The sequence below is a fragment of the Miniopterus schreibersii genome, assembly GCF_964146895.1.
Source record: "Miniopterus schreibersii genome assembly, chromosome: 1".
Classification (NCBI taxonomy): domain Eukaryota; kingdom Metazoa; phylum Chordata; class Mammalia; order Chiroptera; family Miniopteridae; genus Miniopterus; species Miniopterus schreibersii.
The window spans coordinates 182,356,038-182,369,017 of NC_138101.1; the positions used below are offsets into that span (position 1 = coordinate 182,356,038).

A 12,980-nucleotide genomic window follows, 5' to 3' on the forward strand; every position below is an offset into this window, starting at 1 on the left:
TAAAAAATACAAAGGTATCATGTTTATAATCTGACAGTTTACCCTAAGCTCCATTTTGAATTTGAGCTAGAAGCTGAAATGGCGAGACTTTACATAAAACTTCCAATGCGTAATTTTCAAAAAATCTCCTGTTTTGGAAAGGATTAAGACATTACATTTGAATAATAGGATCTGAAAAAGGAAAAGCAGATAGACTTTACTTCCTCTCTGTTAGTCATCACTGTACCTGTTTTTCCTGCTCCAAGTGGTCTATGTCAGCTAATGGCAGCATGGAGGGTCTCCCATGAGCACACTGGAATGGCAGCTGGCACCAGGACAGAGCTTCAATAAGGCGATAGCTCTCCTCTAAGCTCAGGCCATCATTAAACTTAATGGCCCCTAAACGAAAGACAGAAACAAGAAGGTTATGATGTATATGGTGGGAAACCAATGCTGACCCTGGGTCAGAGCCAAGTATCTGGAAAAAGTAAAATGTTTCTGAGGCTCTTTCATGTGACTTTAAGACTGCTTGAAATTGGCATTTACGGCCATGGATGAAACTAAGGCTTCAGGACTGACCTCTCTCTCAGCTTTTCCTTATGGAACCCTTGTCTTCCTAATCCCTGTCGGAGGCATTCCTTAATTTATTAGGATTTTGCTTTCAGAGGCAAGAACAATATTTTTGCCTGCTTACAGGTTTATGAAAGCAAGGTCATCTTTTGTCCATAGCCAATCTATCACCAAGATCTCTGACTGTTTTCTACAGTGTCCATTTCATTTGCATTCAATGTCCAGTTCATTTTTCTAGTTCCATAATAACCTTCTTAATCTAAACTCTCATATTGTCAGAACCTGCCTTTATGCATCCATTAACTCACTCAGTCAACAAGTATTTACAAGTGTATACTCTGTATTAGGAGCTATACTGGGCAGAATGAGACAAGGATTTCCACCCTTGTGAAGTTTTTAATCTAATGGGTCTAACAGGTGAGACAAACATTAAACAAATATTACACAATAATTTAAATGATAAACTAAACGATATATGTAAAATACATATTTATATATAAAAATATTTTATATTACTGTATATATTTAAATTATAAGTACTGTGAGATGTGAAAGAATATGTAATAGAAAAACCGAACCCAGTTTAGGAGGTCAGGGAAGGCTTCCCTGGCAAAATGTTATTTAATCTGAAACCTTAGGTTAAGAAAGACAAGAAAGAATCGGAAAGGCATTTCAGACAGAGGAGAAGGGCAAATGCGGAAGTGCAGAAACATAAGAACCAGGTCAAGGAAGCAGGCTGCATGTAAAGGGCACAGCGGACAGTGAGATGAAACCGGAGAGGTGGGGGCCAGAAAATTGCTTTCACGTAAAGAGATACTTTATGTGAGTAAAGCCCCTTGCAGACCATGGTGAAGAGTGAAATTTCTATCCTAGTCTTGACACATTTTAGTTAGAAGAAGGATATGCTCAGAGGAATGTTTCAAAAAGATTCCTCTGGGTGCTGAGGGAAGAGTAGCTTGAAGCAGAGCCAGAATGGATGTGGGGAGACTAAGAGGACTCGGGCAAGAAAGAGGGAGGTAGCAGTGGAAACAGATCACATCAGGCAAATTTAAGATACATTCTGAAGGCAGAGATGGTCAAATTTGGTGATGGAGTACATATGAGGAGTAAAGACAGGATAAAGGGAGTTTAGGATATTTACAGGAGACAAATTAATGAGTGATTGTGGTTACTAAGCTGGAAAAGACAGGAAGTGAAGAGAGGAGAAGGTCAATGGAGAGAGATCAAACAGGGAGGGTGTCATTTAACTGGAGACCCCTTTGTGGTCAAACGACAGCTGCAGGGGATTCTGTAGCTGTCAGGATCCCTAAGGTAAGTTCCTCCAATACCACTTCCTATATTTTATCATATTACCCTACTCAAGAACCCTCAATGATTCTAATGCCTTCTGTATAAAACCTAAAGGTTTTGCTGTGGCCTTCTAGGCTTCTTTCTCACCAGCCTAATTTACTGATACTCTCTGCTGAGCCTCATAACTAATCTGTGCCTTTGGGTCTCTACACAGGCTATTTCCTCCCCTTGCAGTAAACTTCCCCTTCCATCCTATGAATTCACGTCTCTCAGCTCATTCAAAACTTGACTCAAAATATATCTCCTCTAGGAGTTATTCCACTCATATTAGTCAGTTTGCATTATGGTCAAATACTATATGTGCTGGAATTTTGCTTTGTAAAGGTAATTTTTTAGTGTTCATTTTGTGTTCAGTTTCTTGATCTAAATTGTACCCTCCCTGAGATGAGTAGTAAATGTGCCTTCTACTTTCATACTTGCGGTACCCCTGCCATTGCTCAGCATGCAGAGGTCCTCATCACTGTTGTGTTGAGTCTTACCATGGCAGGCTTGAGATGCCAACACCTTCTGGACAGTCAGTGGCAATGTCCCTTGGATGCCTCCTGTGGTCTGGAGTAGCTAATGCATAAACATATTCTTCATTAATGGAAAAGGAAATGGGGTAATGATGCCTCTGTGTAAAAACTCAAAGAAGAGAAAAGTTTACCTCCACTTGCTCTCGAATAAGTTCCTACAAAGCAAACAGGAAAAGAGGCATTAATCTACTGTTAAGTTATTCTTGCCCCCTGATAGTTTACAAAATATCCCAATTTTCTTCTTTATGCCTCCTGAAGGAGAGTTCCAGCAATACAGCACTTAGGTGCAAATTATTTTTTGTAAGGCACTTTAAATATGAAATACCAAAACAACTGAATAGAACTCTTACTGCATAGAGAATATATTTAGCTACTGAAACTTCCTCCAGAGGTAGCTCATCAACTCATGCGGTTATGCAACTGGTGAGAGCAGCCTTGATGATTCGACTGACTCTAAATAGCAGGGAGGCATCTAAGAGTCTGTCTGTTTGTATTCATAATCTCAACCAGAACAAGTGTAATATTACACAGACACCGAATAAATATACAAGAATCATCAACACAACTGTGCACTCAGTATAACACTTGCTTAGATATCATAAACATAAACATAAGTAGTCACTTTAGTTCCCACAGGCTTTTTTTTTTTACAATTCTTTTCAGGTCAAAAAGTTTATTTTCTGAGGCATTTTGTTGAGCAGTTTCTCCTCACTAGTATATCTGTCCCAAGGCCTTTTTAACAGTTATACCCCTGCAGATCTTAATATTTACAAAAGGACTTTAAAGAAATCTAAAGCAGACACTATTTCATGTTACCACTTTGTTTAACCTCTGAAAGTAACTGTTTTGAAATATGGCACATTTAATAACTTCATTATAAGAAAACACAGGATTTTTTTACTCCTAGAAATGGCAATGTATAAATTAGCTTCCTAAGATTACAACATGGTAGATTTTCTTTTTACACCAGACTCAGAAAATTCTCTCCCCTCCCCATCTACACTCTAGTTCACCATGCCTATAAATGAGCATAGTTTCAAAGAGCTAGGTGCCAGATACTACTGCATTTCTTAAAAGCCACCTATTTTCCCAAACAAGCTAAACAGGAAGATGTCTCATAATATCTGACCCACTAACAAAGCTTAGTGTGGAGAGAGATCAAACCTACCTTTTTCGCTATTCTCTCTTTTGCTTGTTTATCTGGGACTTGTAAGCCTAGTCAGGGGGAGAAAGGTCTATTCTCTGTTTATTTCATATTTCAGTGGTTCAATTTTAAATAATTTAAGTAATATAAAAATGGTTCATTCATCAGGCTAGAGGACAGAACTTTATAGAAAGATGTATTAGTGATCTTTCAACTGCTAAGGTCCAAGTAGCTACCTTTTCTTCAAGACACCAAAACTTACTTCAGCCTCTTCCAGAGTCAACAGGATCTCTCCTGATCAGCCTGACTTAACATAATCAAGATTTACTGAAACCATAAGCATTGTTTCCATTTGAAGTAAACTCCTTACCAATAGTCTTTGAAGTCACTTTACAAAAAGTTTTTATTGTAATTTTCTGGTTAAATACTTAGGGATTGAATTACAATAAAAGATTCTAACAGATCTTATCTTTTGGATTTAAGACAATTTGGAGGAGGAGCCTTGGAAAAATAAGCTATGTTGGGAGGAAAGAGCGATGCTGAAAACAAAGGCTGTCTGATCAAAGGGCAATTTTGGAAAGGGTAAAATCAAGGTAATCCAAAAGCTCTCTTTACGCAGCCAAAGTTCTTGAAAGAGTAGTATAGTTAGCTCCACTGTCCCTCCCTTCACTCACTCTCTGACCCACAGCAACCTGTCTTCTGCCCCACCTGACTCCCAGGCAATGATTCCAAGGTAACCAATGTCCTCATGACAGCAAAATCCAACTTGCGACTGCTGACCATTCCCTTCTTGCTTAAACGCCCCTTGGCTCTAGCAATACTACTTTTCCCCAATTTCCCTCCTCCCTCGCTGACCAAATATATTCAATGATCCTTTACAGCTGCTTCTTTCTGGCAGAAGCTTTCCAGCCCTTTGCTAAAGCATTTACACCCTGAATGCTTAGTTCCAGGAGCCCTTCTGAAGACATATCCCTGCTTGAAGACACATTCACGTACCTAACAGAGGCTGACTCCCCAGGCAGGTGCACTCCTCCCCATTCCCCTTCCAGTCATCCGAGTTAGGACCCTCAGAATCATTACGTAGCTGTCCCCTTTATCCCTTTCATAGTCTCTAGTTTCCCAGGTCCTCTGGATTCTAAGTTATGTGTCAAATACGTTCCTCCTCTGCGTTACCACTGCTGTTGACTTAGTCCAGCCCTTGTCCTCTATCTGAGCCACTGCAATAACCTTTCAACTGCTCTCCCTACCGCAGATCTTTCCCATATCAGTCTATCCCATTAGTTACCCACTAAATGTATCTTCTAATTTTTATTTTTATATATTAATAAAGTAATTCACATTTCTAGAAAATGATAACGCTAAGTTGATGTGGATTTGCCTGTGCTCCAAACAGAAAGCTGGCGATGGAGTAGGAAACCATGATGAATAAAATGAGACACTGTGAAAAAGAGCTGAGAGATCTGAGAAAGAATCAAAATTTTGGAAATAAAAAATATAGTGAACGAAATTTAAAAACACCCAGTGGACAAATTAAACATCTAGTTAAGTAGCAGGTGACAATTTCCTTGACTTCCACCCTCCTGGGCACAGCAATAATTTTGTATTTCCACAGCACTTTTTTTAAAAAAAAATTGATTGATTTGAGAAAGAGAGAGAGGAAGGAAGAGAGAGAAAGAGGGAGAAACCTTGATTTGTTGCTCTACTTATTTATGCATCATTGGTTGATTCTTGTATGTGCCCCAATGGGGATCAACCCCCAACCTTGCTGTATCGGGACGACGCTCTAACCAACTGAGCTACCCGACCAGGGCCCATAGCACTTTTTAAAAACAAAATATTTTTATTGATTTTTAGAGAGAAGAAGGGAGAGGGAGAGAGAGAAACATTGATGCGAGAGAGAAACAACGATCAGCTGCCTCCTGAAACCTGGGCATGTGCCCCAACTAGGAATTGAACAGGCAACCTTTACGTGCATAGGACGGCGCCCAACCAACTAAGTGACACCAGCCAGGGCCATAGCACTTTTGAACATACTTCTGCCTAAATTTCATTGTGTTATAATTACTTAAATGTCCTTCTTCCTCACCTTGAGCTAATTCATCTTTGGCTCTCTAGTACCTGACACACAGCAGGTATTTCATAAATGTTTACTGAATAAAAGATGAATATACAGAGTTTCTAAACAAAATAGGAGGTTACTATCACTCAGCAATTTCAACATCTACAGCTGTCTTACCTCCACAATACTCTTGGTCACGGTAGATCTTCCTCTTCGAAGTTCATTGGCTTCTCTTTCTATAAAACAGAGTGGTACTTTTCCTACAAGGACCAGAGAATCACTAGTGTCTGGAAATATAATTCCAAGGCCCATATCTTCCAGATTTTTGTGATAACACCTAAAGAGATAACCTCAATGTAAAAGTATGACAATCTCAAATATAAAATTACTTCATTTACATTTCAGTACTGGTTCCAAATACCTGATAGTTTCTCAAAAGCTGCCACAAGTTTTATAAGCTATACTGTTTTTCTTACATTTATGAGTATTTGTTTAGGATCTTACTATTAAATTTCCTTTTTGAATTACAGTAACTTTCTTTTTTTCTCCTTTCCATTGAGAGAACCAATTTAGTTCTACGTCTTGTTCCTAAGTTTTTATTCTTCACTGAGCAATTGCTAACTTCTCGCGCTGGCACTTGAAGGAGTTTGGCTCAAATAAAAGGGCTAAGAGTGTTTGGAATCAGCATTACAGCAGGGAGGTAATGAATAGCCCCAGGAACTGAGAAGTCCTGACTAATGGGATGTAAATAAATGCATCTGCCTCTAATATAAATTATGCCCCAGGGGAAAAGATATATTGGCAGTGGCATACTCCCAAACCTGAAATAAATTCAGAGGCAATTCTCTTTTTCATTTCCAATAATCTGTGCTGCCTAAAAGTGGGAAAAGGTCTTATCTTGTGATTCACTATGTTATTTGTCCCTTCCTTGCAGTCCAGTGTTTTACTTTCTTCCCAGTATGATTATGATAATGAAAAGTAAGAATCTAGAATGCACCAAGGCAAAGCAGAGTGGAAGCAATTACTGCAGTAACTTTGTTTTCAGAAACAGGACAGCATAAACATTGACTGTTCCAAGAAATGGCAAGAGTATTCTAAGCCAACTGCTGGAAAAAATTATCAGGGTAACTCTAGTCTATGCTCAACAGCTGTGATATAGAGGAAAGAACAGCTTTTGGAGTCAGAAAACCTGCATCTGAGTGCCTGCTCCACCACTTAAACGTTGTTATGACCTTGAACAAGTCATGCAGCTTCTCTTAGTCTCAGGTGACTCATGAGAAAGGAACAGTAACTATGCTTATACCCCACAGAATTGTTGTGAATATCTGCACCACCAACATCACCTCCTCATGGTGGTACTAACCATAACAGTCTCCTTTGTTCCTCTGTTACTGTTATCGCTAGTGGAGGACTTACAGTGGAAGACAGCAATTTCTTCCGACCAGAGCCCTGTGGCTGTTGCTTCTCATAGGAATCTATGGGGAGAAAGATGAATGGGTTAAGAGTAGGAAGTGGTCTTCTAGCTTCACATAAAAATGAAGCATGGGAAGGCACAGCCATGTAAGTATGACAGTGCGCAGCAGTGTGTTCAATGTACAGTTTTAGGCTTTGAATTTCCATCATTAAAGTAAAACTAGTATATATCCAGTCTGTTTATTCATTTTAGCAGTATTTTCAAAAATAAGAAATACAGCCTGGCCGGCGTGGCTCAGCGGTTGAGCACCGGCCTATGAACCAGGAGGTCACGATTCGATTCCCGGTCAGAGCACATGCCAGGGTTGTGCGCTCAATACCCAGTGGGAGGCATGCAGGTCATCCGATCAATGACTCTCATCATTGATCTCTCTCTCCCTCTCCCTTCCTCTCTGAAATCAAGAAAAATGTAAAAAAAAAAAAAAGAAAAAGAAATATAAGACTTAAATCTTGCATTCAAATGAACAATGCAATGTTCCTGTAGATAGTCAATAAATGTGGTTTTAATAACAGAGGAGAGGAATGTGGATTACTGAGGAAATAAAATGGGTTTACTGTCTAGTCCTGTGGCTCAAGAAGGCTTCCCAATTCCTTCAGAAGGGTTTCCCATCTCCGAAGAGACTTAGTAGTGCTATTCTCAAATGGTCCAGGACGTATAGCAAGTAAGTTTTTCCAACACTGTTTTTACTATCTCTTTTCCAACAATTAGGTCTTCATTTTACAAGGAAAAGTGAACATGGAGTAATAGCATCACCACTCTAGTCCATAAAATATCTCCCTAGGTCCTCACTTAGCTCTTTGACATTAGGTTTTTTATTACTTGACCACAGGAGTAAAGATTTTCCTGGTATTTTACCTCTTGGAGAACACACTGCTTCATGGCAAGAAAAAAGGTAGCAAAGATTAAAAAGCACATATTGACTTTGGAAGGATACATAGCAAATTAGTGATACTGGTTGCCTCTGGGGAGAGAAACTAGGTGGGATGAAGGACAAGGGTAGAAAGAAGACTTTAATATATTCCCTTTTGTGCCGTTCAGACTTGAATCTATTTGATTACACTACAACATCGTATGGGCATGTGGAGGGGCATATATTTCAGCTAGATGTCATGCTGAAATAGCCTAATCCTCAGACCCCCAATCCCTAGGGTTGATGATATAGATACAGCAAATGTATTCTTGACAATGTAAGATCCAAATGTTTGAATTAGTAAAGTGAACTACTACATTCCTTCAGTTATAAAAGAAGCCAAAACAGAGGAATTCAGCTTAATTTTTTAAAATATACAATTCATTTTCCTCACAACAGTAACAGTTAGAAAAACTCTTTCAGTTACACTAATTCTGCTGAGGAGTCTCAAATCTTTTCTAGTCCCAAACAGATCCTTACCAATAATAAGCTGCTCCAAACGAACACGCTCATGGGCAGCATGCTGATCCACCAAGACTAGCAAATTTCCACCTAGAAGGTTATCAAAGATTACTGAAGTTTCATATTATCAGATCAAGACTGAAATAATCATGTGTGTTGAGGGAGAAAAAGGTTAATTCAAACTATGTAACAAGGTGAGCATAAGAGAAACATACCAAGTAGGAACATGTGTCTTATTTCCTTAAAAAAAATGAAATTATGGGGGAATACAACAAATCATTTCTGATGAAAAACTCTTTAGTTCATTAGTATTTCATTTATAAAACAAGGTTAAACCCCTACTTTTTTTTTTTTTTTTTAACATATCTTTACTGATTTCAGAGAGAGGAAGGAAGAGGGGGAGAGAGAGAGAGAGAGAAACATCAATGATGAGTCATTGATCGGCTGCCTCCTACATGCCCCCCGACTGGGGATCAGGTCAGCAACCCGGGCATGTGCCCTGCTGGGATCGAACTGCGATCTCCTGTATCCCAGGTCGATGCTCAGCTGCTAAGCCACACTGGCCGGGCCCTACTTTTTTTTTTAATTCTCCTCTGAGGACATGTTTTCATTGATTTTTAGAGACACAAAGGAAGAGAGAAACATCAATGTGAGAGAAACAGAGATTGGTTACCCCCCATACCCGCCCCGACAGGTGATCGAACCCACAACCAGAAACTGAGCCCACAGCCTTTTAGTGTACAGGAAGGTATGCCAACCAACCGAGCCACCTGGCCAGGGCAAGCCCGACATTTTAAGCTTCAAATACTGACTTTGCTTTACTAATACAAATTTGATACAATGAAGGATCATTAAACAGTACATTATTATAATCGGCTGACCTTGATTTGCAGGCTACCCAGGAGCCCAAGAAGAATGTAATTCTACTACACTTTAGATCAGAGGTCAGAAAGTTTTTTTCTAGGCTTTTGGTACAGATGGTTTCTGTCCAACTACTCAACTCTTCATTTTGAACTAGAGGAGCCATAGATAATATGTGAATATTGTAGCTGTGTCCCCATAAAACTTTATGTGTAATTTTCATGTGTCAAGAAATATTCTTCTTTTGCTTTTTCCCCAGCTATTTAAAAATGTAAAAACCATTCTTATCTACCTGGCTGAACAAAAACAGGTGGTAGTTGGATCTGGTCCACCAGCCACAGTTGGCTGTGATTTAGAATCAGCCTTCTCAAACTTAGGCACACGAATCACCTAGGATCTTATTAAAATTCAATTCTGATTCAGTTGGGGGGGGGGACACAAGCTTCTGCAATTCTACTAGACTCCCAGGTGATGATGCTACTTTCATACTTCGAGTAGCAAGGTTTTAGATGCTTAAGTGCAAGAAAGGAGGCAGAATGTCCTGACCCCAAAAGCCAAAACTAATCTTTTTCTCATTGACAGAAGGACTGACATTACTACATCACTTACATTACTACATCTTTTTAGCTTATAATTTAATACTTGGGCCAAAGGGTTGAGATTTATTGCTATTGATTATATTAAAATAAAAGTTCTCCTCTTGAACTTGATCAAAAGAGATAATGCCTGTTTCTCCTCTTTCTACTAAAGATTAAAAAATTGTTTCTATGACACTATCAAATTCACGACATGAGAGCTTAAGATTTAAAGAAAAAAAGAAATAATTTTTCTGACAGCATGTTCAACCACAGGAACAGGCCCCAAATTGTTGAATTGTAAACTCCTTTGAGGATAGGAGTTGCAGCTGGTTGTGATGAATACTGAACATCCTGTATTGGGCAAGACAATGGAATAATAAATTGGAGGGAGTGATCTCAAATTAGAGCCAGTGTGAATTTCCAAGAGTCAGTGACCCTAAAAAATCTATCCTGTACCTGACTCTGGAGGAATGGTTTACAGTCAATATAGTGTTCACAACCGTTTTCATTCCTTGAATGAAACAGAATATCTGAAGGTAACTTACTAATACTGGAAGCTGTATTTTTAATATTCCAACACAACAGAATATAAATTTCATATGGGCAAGGATTTTTGTCTGTTATATCCCCAGCATGTGTAACAACAATCAGGTCCATAATAGGCACTCAATAATTATTTTCAGAATAAATGAATGAATCTTTATTCTTTACGGTATCATAACTGAACAACTGTATTTTACTGTAGGTGGAAACATTCAATAAAAAATGATAATATATGATGATAATTTTACTATAACTTAATATACTTGTAAGTTACAAAAATATGCGGAGATATTAAAATACAAGTAAGTCAATTATAAGAATAGGTTGCTTTAGGTATTCATAAGCAACAGTAAAAACACATTTTGATTTAGAAAAATGTATTTATCTAAGAGTACTCTTTGGTGGCAGCTAACCAATACAATGATAATATAAAATTTCAAGAGAAATTTAAATAGGTCCCTTTTACTTCTTTGAACATCTATAGATTTTGTGGCTACACCCATCTCAGGAGCCATTAGTAGAGATTTGAGAATTTTAACAAAGAATTCCAGGTAATCAAAACTTTAGAATAAAATCTATTCATTTTCTAGAAACAGTAAAACTATAATTTCACCTTTATTAATTCCATATTTATGACAGAATTTTGATTAATTCGCCTTTGACCTATTACGACATTTATTAGATAAGTCTACACTGTAAATAGGGCAAAAGGGAATATTCTGAAATACAAAGAGGACGAACTGCTTTCAAACTTTAGAAGCACTTGCCTGCAGGTCTACTGCTCTGGAGCCAGGGCTCACAGCCACCCGGGCCTTTCCTGGAACCATACAGTATCAAGTATTGTAAATGTGCTCAAGAGTCTCCCAGTTTAAAGGAAGAAAAATGAAAAGAAGCCTCCTCTCACTCTCACCCTCTTTCAGTCCCTCTCTTCCACGTCACAGATTTCTGAGTCTCTCCTTGCAGCCTGCCAGCATCCTCCCCTACCTCTGACACAGTTCTCACCTGAGTCCCTCACTTCTGCTGTAACAAAGTTGAACAGATCATTTCAGTCCTCATCTTACTCATCCTCTTGGCAGCATTTATATGAAGTCTTGGCTTTGCAACACCACCTTTGTCTGTTTTCTTCCTATTTCTCAAGCTGTTCCTTCACAACCTCTTTCGCTGGTCCACCCTTTTCTGACTAGCTGTTAAATGCTGGGATTACTCTAGATTCAGAATCTCTTCTCCTTTCCCTTCACTCTTTTTCTAGGTAGTAAAAGTTACACTTGCAACTTCAATGACCAACTTTAGGCTGACAACTCAGGTTTATATCTCCATGTCAGAATACTTTTCTAGTCCCAAACCTGTAATATCCAGCCACCTTCTGGACATCTCTTCTTGAACGTTTCCAACAGATTACAGACTGAACTCGTGGTGCTCACTCTCTGCCGGCCTCTCGTCCAGACTCATGATGTCCTGCAACATCACCCACTCAGCTATGGAGGCCAGAAAACTAGGAGACCTCTTTGATATACCTTCCCCCCATCCAATCCATCACCAACACCTGTTGACTTTATCTCCTAAATATCTTTCCAATGCATTTACTTCTCTCTAGTCCACCCTGGTCCTCGCTATACTGCAATATCCTCCTGATGGTCTCTCTGCAGTTACTGGGATGCACCCTCCTACCCAGTTCATTCTCCACAATGCAACCAGAGCAATAGTTTCTTTTCTTTTTAAAAAATATATCTTTATTGATTTCAGAGAGAAGAAGGGACAGAGAGAGACAGAAACGTCAATGATGAAAGTCATTGATCAGCTGCCTCCTGCACGCCCCCTACTGGGGATCGAGCCCGCAACCCGGGCACGTGCCGTGACCGGGAATCGAACTGTGACCTCCTGGATCCTAGGTCGATGCTTAACCACTGAGCCACACCATCTGGGCCAGAACAATATTTTCAAAATGCAAATATGATGGAACATGTGCCACCACAAAAATAACATCAGAAAACCAATTAAAAAAGAAAACAGAAAGCTTTCAATTGTTTCCAGTTGGTGTTGGGACAAAGACAAACTTGTAAGTGGCATTTGAGACTAGGCCTCAGCTTCTTGCTCTCACTCCCATTGCACCTGCCCTGATTTTCCTCACTAAGGGAGAGAAAATCACACACTGCACGCTATCCCCTCTGCCAACAATACTCCTCCTTCTCTTCTTTCCCTAGTTAACTCATACTCATACTTCTGATCTCACTTTACCAACTAAACCTTCCCTGACCTCCCTGACTAAATCAGGTCTCCCAACACAGGTACTTACAGCATCTTGTTTCTCTCCTCCGTAACACCAGCTAGAGTTAACATTTCTGAAATTATCTGTTTCTCCTCCATGTATTTTTCCTCCACCATTGTATCCCTAGGGCCTAATACAGTCCTGGGCGTACAAAAGGCACTCAATATTTGTTGAATGAGTTAATATGATTGACAGCCCGGCCGGGCATGGCTCAGCGGTTGAGCATCGACCTAGGATCCAGGAGATCGGGGTTCGATTCCCGGTCAGGG

At 39.4% G+C, this 12,980-nt stretch overlaps 1 protein-coding gene across 3 annotated transcripts in view; it reads right to left on the minus strand.

The window, feature by feature from the left end:
• Positions 1–12,980, minus strand: part of LOC308568536 (acylphosphatase-1) — a 39,456-nt gene that overhangs the window by 1,935 nt on the left and 24,541 nt on the right. For all 3 annotated transcript variants that reach the window (XM_081161571.1, XM_081161568.1, XM_081161567.1), the window contains 6 exons: positions 8,482–8,553; positions 6,981–7,092; positions 5,795–5,954; positions 2,546–2,569; positions 2,379–2,457; positions 227–378 (listed from right to left, as the gene is read on the minus strand). In XM_081161571.1, the coding sequence (XP_081017697.1) occupies positions 227–378; positions 2,379–2,457; positions 2,546–2,569; positions 5,795–5,954; positions 6,981–7,092; positions 8,482–8,553 (599 nt within the window). The remainder of the gene's footprint in view (positions 1–226; positions 379–2,378; positions 2,458–2,545; positions 2,570–5,794; positions 5,955–6,980; positions 7,093–8,481; positions 8,554–12,980) is intronic.